General features: G+C 39.9%; 1 protein-coding gene across 1 annotated transcript in view; it reads left to right on the top strand.

Annotated features, from left to right (window-relative positions):
* PLD1 (phospholipase D1) overlaps positions 1–6451 on the top strand; it is a 149757-nt gene that overhangs the window by 23441 nt on the left and 119865 nt on the right. The window contains exons 2-4 of the mRNA XM_019624322.1: positions 410–555; positions 811–916; positions 2436–2501. Coding sequence (XP_019479867.1) covers positions 410–555; positions 811–916; positions 2436–2501 — 318 coding nt within the window. The remainder of the gene's footprint in view (positions 1–409; positions 556–810; positions 917–2435; positions 2502–6451) is intronic.

The following is a 6451-nucleotide window of genomic DNA, read 5'->3' on the forward strand; positions in this document are numbered from 1 at the left end:
CCCCTCTGACATCGTATATATTATCTATTATAATTTCATTGACCCTATTCCCTATGCTATACTCCATATTCCATGACTATATATATATATATATATATATATATATTAAATTATAGTTGACATTCAATATTATTCCGCTTCAGCTTCAGGTGTACAGTGCAGTGGTCAGGCATCTACATTTGTTGTGATTCTGAGTTTCTCTTATGTATCTTATAAGGTGAACATTTAAGAGAGTATTATTCTGTAATCAGTTGTTTTTGAAAACATTTTATTTAAGTACTTTCACAAAATAAGTAGGCCAGATTTAAGGGTAAGTTCATGTTGTTTATTACTTAGCTATTGTTCATTGAGAGATTTTGGGATCTTTGTTGTTATTTAAAATGCCAACTATTTTTATTTATCACTGTAGGTTCGAAGTATCAATCTTTACACTATTGAATTAACACATGGGGAATTTAAATGGCAAGTTAAAAGGAAATTCAAGCACTTTCAAGAATTTCACAGAGAGCTCCTCACATACAAAGCCTTTATTCGAATCCCCCTTCCTACCAAAAGGTAACTGTTTCAGAATTAATTACAAAGTTATCCCAGTCTCCAAGTTAGGTGGAAAGAGTATTTTATTCATATCGTGGCTTAACTAGTCCATTGTTGGTGGACATTTTCTATTAAATAGGCTCTTCTAACAATAAGCCATATCATGAAAGATATTAAGAGAGTCATGGCTCAAAGAATATTCTAATGTTTGCATTGTGTGTGTGTGTGTGTGTGTGTGTGTGTTTGTGTGCGCGCGTGCATGTGTGCATGTTTTAGACACACATTTAGAAGACAGAATGTCAAAGAAGAGCCTCGAGAGATGCCAAGCTTGCCCCGTTCCTCTGAAAACCTGGTCAGAGAAGAGCAATCCCTTGGTAGAAGGGTAAGTCTTTCACTATTGGTCTGAACATAATTTTGTGGCACTAGAGAAAGATGGTGTCTACTGAGGGGTGAGGTGGGCCTGGCTGCAAGTTCTCTCACCCACTGATCCATCACCTAGGCTGGTTTAGCTTCTCTGGAATTAGATAGGCAGCCGCTTCTTCCCTAGGCCATTGTGACCCTGGGGAGGTTGCATTTTTCCAGGAGAGAAAGAGTGTCTTCATGAAGAGTGATTTGATGAAGGAGCTGTCCTACCAGCAGAAATCTCTTTGGGCTACTTGTGAGTCAAGATTGAGCTCACAATGAGGGTTTCGAAATCTACTCTTTTAAAATCATTTATTTCCATACATTTGCTTCAGAATTTTCTGTAGCTTGCCCTAAATATATGTGAAATCTCATTCCCCAACTATAGATAGAGCAGTTGGGGTCTGAGAAGAGTAGGACAGAGCTATAGACCTGTATGACAGTAAGAAATCTCTGGAGGAGGGACACTGCCACCTGCTCTGCTTCAGTGATACAGTGCCATGTAGCACAGAAGATGATTTTTTTTTTTTTTACTAAAAAATTGACAAGTAAATGTCAGTTCAAAAAATATTTTGTCAGGGCCAGGCAAGTGGCTCAGTTGGTTAAGAGCTCGCTCAAGAGTGCAAGCTCTGAGCAACAGCGGTTCAATTCCCGGCCCGAGCAGAGCTGCCACTGAGCTGACAACAGGTGGCAGGATGGCTCAGCTAACCAAAAAAAAATATATATATATTTTGTCATATTTCAGAACTTTTATGTTCTGAGAGGGATGCTTGATTTCTCCTTTGTAGTTGCCATCTTGTTTAAAATCTTTTTAGGGATCTGAAATACAAAGTTTCCAAGACACCTAAACAAATAAAATTATACAGTTTTGGGTGACTGTGTGTATGTATATAAGTACAGTTGAAAATGATAAACTGCAGCTTTAACAATTAGTGGTTTAGCGTGTATCACAGTCAATATAGTTGACATTCCCTCCCCCCCCCCATTTTAACATATTCGAAATCAGGGACAACTTACTAGAAAGTCTCTTTTTATTTAACCTCCCGATTTTTTTCCCCTGAAAATCTGTTTAAAAAATTGCAGTATATCTTCCAGTAAATTCAGTGTTAGAATTGAGGAAATTCAGGTTTTTGATAAAATTAACAAATGCTTTAAAACCACCTTTGAGGAAGTCCTGTGCTAGTAACTATATAAAATGAAAAGAATATGTAGTTGGGGCCCTGTCAGCAGTTTATAAAAGACCTAAGCATGTAAAAATTAAATAGCAGCAAGAGATTGTGAAAATTAAATAGCATCAAGAGATTTAAACAGTGGTTTAAGGGAACTGTGGAAATAACTCCTTAATGCTATTCAGGATTCCTTGTCCAAGGATAATATTAATAAATCACTGAGTAACTTATAGAAGGTAAGATGGACCAATGATCACATTATTGTCACTAGCAGTTTAAATTTTTCTATAAGTGTGATAATATCTCTTACCTAAAATATTTGCATTACAGAAACAACTGGAAGATTACTTGACAAAGTTACTGAAAATGCCCATGTATAGAAACTATCATGCAACAGTAAGTACTAGTTACTTATTTAAATTTTGAAGTAATTTACAAAATCATAAATTGTCAGCTAAATTTTGGGTCATTTTATTAACACAAGTGCTTGTATCCACTTCAGCATTATTCCTTGCATTAAAATAAATAAAATGAATACAAAAAATTGTTTGACAGCAAGGATCTACATTATGTTGATGGTATTTTAAAAATGTCAAATATAACTTAGTATGCCTGTAACAATAGATTTAAGTGAACTTGAAATCTTGCTATAGGCTAGATATCTAGAAATCAACTTCCTTTTCTTCTCAGTCTTCCAGAATAATGTCCAAAGCTTTTCAAACCCTGAAGAGAAACCATTCAGTAGGAAGTGATGAAAACAGTTGAGCAGAGTTGAATACCCAAAGGTCGTACAGAGCAGACTGCGATTGCCACCTGATAGGCTTGTGATGCTTATAAAAGGCCTGTCTTTTCATGTGAAAGTGAGAAGCATGGGAAAAGCCAGGGAGAGAAGAAACTCTTGGGAAATGTGAGGTGGTGGGGCTTAGAAGCAGCTGGGAGGCACACCGCAGCAAGCAGGACGGAGCGGCCTTTGCAGAGAGTTATCAGAAAACAATGAGCCCTGCTGGCTTAGAGGCCCTGGAAAGCGCGGTGTTTTGAAAAGGTTAGCCCTCAATTATCTAAAGGTCCAGATAACTGAGAATGCACTGGGTTATTTTGTGTCTGTGTTTGTATGAATGTATTGTTGTGGGTTGCAGGTATGTATGTGGTGTCTGTAGAACTTAAGAGTAGGCGCAGTTATGAAGTGGTCTCTAGTTTAGAGAGTGGTATCACATATACAGTAAACCGAGGGGCGCCCTCTATGTATTTCGGAGAGGGAGTAAGAGTGCCATGACTCTTTGGAGTATTTTGGTGACTCATGGCCTTCTTGCTGCCTGCCAGTGTATTCTTTGGCGGCTGGGGCATGCACCCAGCTGGACGTCCACCCTTTATGCACAAATGCCCCAGACTGACCATGGCCTGCCTACTGCAGCAGCTTCTATGGTTTCATAATCCTGGAGAAGAGTTTTTCCAGGGAAAACAGAAATTTGGTTCCAACCAGGGGATCTCAAGAAAAGGATGATAGGAAGGATTTCTTCCCTCCTAGGACTCAGGAATGTGCAACTTTGAAAGAATGTAACAAATAAGGATATCACTGCTCTTGTTACTAAAAAGGCTTCCTGCTGTGTTCTCTGAAATCTGTTTTCTTTAGTAAGGAATTACAGTAATACCTTGGTTTGCGAGCATAATTCATTCTGGAAACAAACTACTCGTATTGCAAGACATCACTTGTTTACTGTGTTAAAGTCTATTAGAAATGTTTGCTCATCTCGCGGAACACTCGCAAACCAAGTTACTCACAGTCCAAGGTTTTACTGTATTTAAATATGTACTAATACCATTGTACAATAATTTTCCATTTGTGTTTTTTTTCAGTAATTTATTAATTTTTTATTGTGAAATAAACATTTTCTTAAAATTAGTTTCAGCTGTACAACACAGTGCAATAGTTATACTTTTTACCCTTCAAAGTGACAACCCCTCTCCCCCAATCTGCTGCTCCACTCTACCCCCTGCCGTATCATGCATATCTGATACAATTCCCTTGACTCCACTCCCACACTATACTCCATGTCCTGTGACTATATATATATATAGTCAATTATAGTTGACATATAATATTACACAACATCAGCTTCAGGTGTACGGTGCAGTGATCAAGCCTCTACCCCATCCATGAAGTGGTCTCCCTAACAAGACATGTGACCATCTGATACCCTACAAAATATTTACATTATTAGTTATATTCCCTGAACTGTCTTTCATATCCCTGTGGCAATATTGTNGCAACTTGTCTGTTCCCCTTTCCCCAATTCCCCAGCACTGTTCCCATCCCCCCAATTCCCCAATAAAAATCTTAAAAAAAAAAAAAAGAGTATGAGCGCTGAGCAACAGGGTCATCGGTTCGATTCCTGGCCCAAGCTGAGCTGCCAACAGCTGCCAACAGGTGGCAGGATGGCTCAGCTAAAAAAAAAAAGTTAAACAATAAAATAGATTGAGAAGTTGTTTGAGATAACTGGGCTCACAGATAGCTAGTGGACTTGCTTCCATATGTTGTATGTAAGCCTGGATTCAAATTGTGGAATAGGGTTTTATTTGACCAAAATATTCACCCGTTTCTTCTTTCTTAGCCCTTTAGCTTTGACGCTGTCCAAAGCCAACATGTCGCTGAAAAATGAGCCAAGCGTAAATACCTCTGCACTGCAGAAAATCGCTGCCGACATGAGTAATTTGATAGAAAACCTGGACACGCGGGAGCTCCACTTTGAGGGAGAGGAGATGGATGGCGATGTATCTCCCAACGACCTCAAGCTACAGGAAGGTAAAACTGATGGTCTGAGCGAGGGGAGGAGCTTATCAGGGTTGCTTGGCAGAGCTCTTATTTGAAATAACCAGCAAATGATTGATTTTCCTTGCTGATGTCATAACATTGGGTTGAGACTGTTTCATTAACTGTTTTCTTGTCGCACGTTGTGATTCTTCAAAAAGATGCCTGGAAAAGGCAAGTTATGCTAATATCATGTATTCTTGCAATGTCGTTGTATTCTTGCAATAACTTTATTTACTTATTTATTTTTTAGTGTACATCCCTTTCTCTGCTATTTATAAGACTCAAGGATTTAAGGAGCCTAATATACAGACGTACCTCTCTGGCTACCCAATAAAAGCCCAGGTTCTGGAAGTGGAGCGCTTTACGTCTACATCAAGGGTCAGCACGTTTATGGACTCACCTTGTATTAATTAATATATACATATTAGCACACTGACTTCCATTTCCCTTCCTCCTAGCTATGCCTATGTTTTTAGCTTTTTGTTTGTTTTCTTGTTTATTGCTTCCAAGTCCTCATCACCTCTCAAAGTTTTATGTCTTTTACATTTAGTCTTTATTCTCATATGCCTCTTTTCCCTTTCTGGAAAACGCTTTTTTTTTTTTAAGGCAAGTTAAATAAATTCCAAAGTGCCTTTCCTAGTCATCTCTCTCCCCAGTTTTCTGTTCAGTGTGGACTCTTGGGGCATAGCCATTCCACCTAGAATGCCAGATATAAGCCAAGGAAAACGATAGCTTTCCTAATGCTTGTTTAATAAGAATATAATGATGCTACCTGGTTCTTGAAACAAAAAAAGCCAGGATGCTGGACTGGCCAGTGCCATTACCCAAAAGCACTGCTGAGAGATCTCTGCTGGCACTCTCCATCTCTCTGATTTGTTCCTAGCACCCTTCCTCTAGGCCCCAGTCATCCCTTTGAGTGCTGGAATGGCCTTGGAGTACACTGTCTTCATCAAGCAAAGCTGCCTCCTTTGAAATGGATTGGACTAGGAAAAGTGTTTGCTCTGTTACTGCCTGGACTTTCTAGCTGTCAAGTCTGACGGAAAGGGAATGTTGCTGCGGGGTGGTGGCCTTTGTCCCTTCAGGATAAACTCTGGCCACCAGAGTAAGGCCCCTGAGTAAGTCCAACATTGTCTCTGGTCTCAGGGAAAGAGCAGTGTAACCTTTCCGCCAGGGCAGGCTTTGCCTTCCCTTCCTCCTTGTCTTTGGGAGGGTGGTAGGAGCTGCCTGGGTCCTGATGGCTTCACCTCGTGCTTCCTCCCAACCTACCCATGCATAGCCTGACTTTGCACTCATGTTGGTGTCCAGCCTTTCCTTTGAGTTGGGTCCATATCTCCCTGGCACACCACTGAGTACCACCACCCAGAAATGTCTCTAAGATGACCTCTGCCTCTTTATTTTGCCTACCAGCTTTTAGACTGAGAGGCAGTGACGTGGGGGTTTGATGCACAGACTCCAGAGCAAGACTGCATAGTTTGATTCCTGTCTTTGCTTTGTGACCTCCTGCAAGTTCCTTAACCTCTGTTTCCTGTTTCTGCCT

This window comes from Hipposideros armiger, unplaced genomic scaffold, assembly GCF_001890085.2.
Source record: "Hipposideros armiger isolate ML-2016 unplaced genomic scaffold, ASM189008v1 scaffold_584, whole genome shotgun sequence".
Taxonomy (NCBI): Eukaryota; Metazoa; Chordata; class Mammalia; order Chiroptera; family Hipposideridae; genus Hipposideros; species Hipposideros armiger.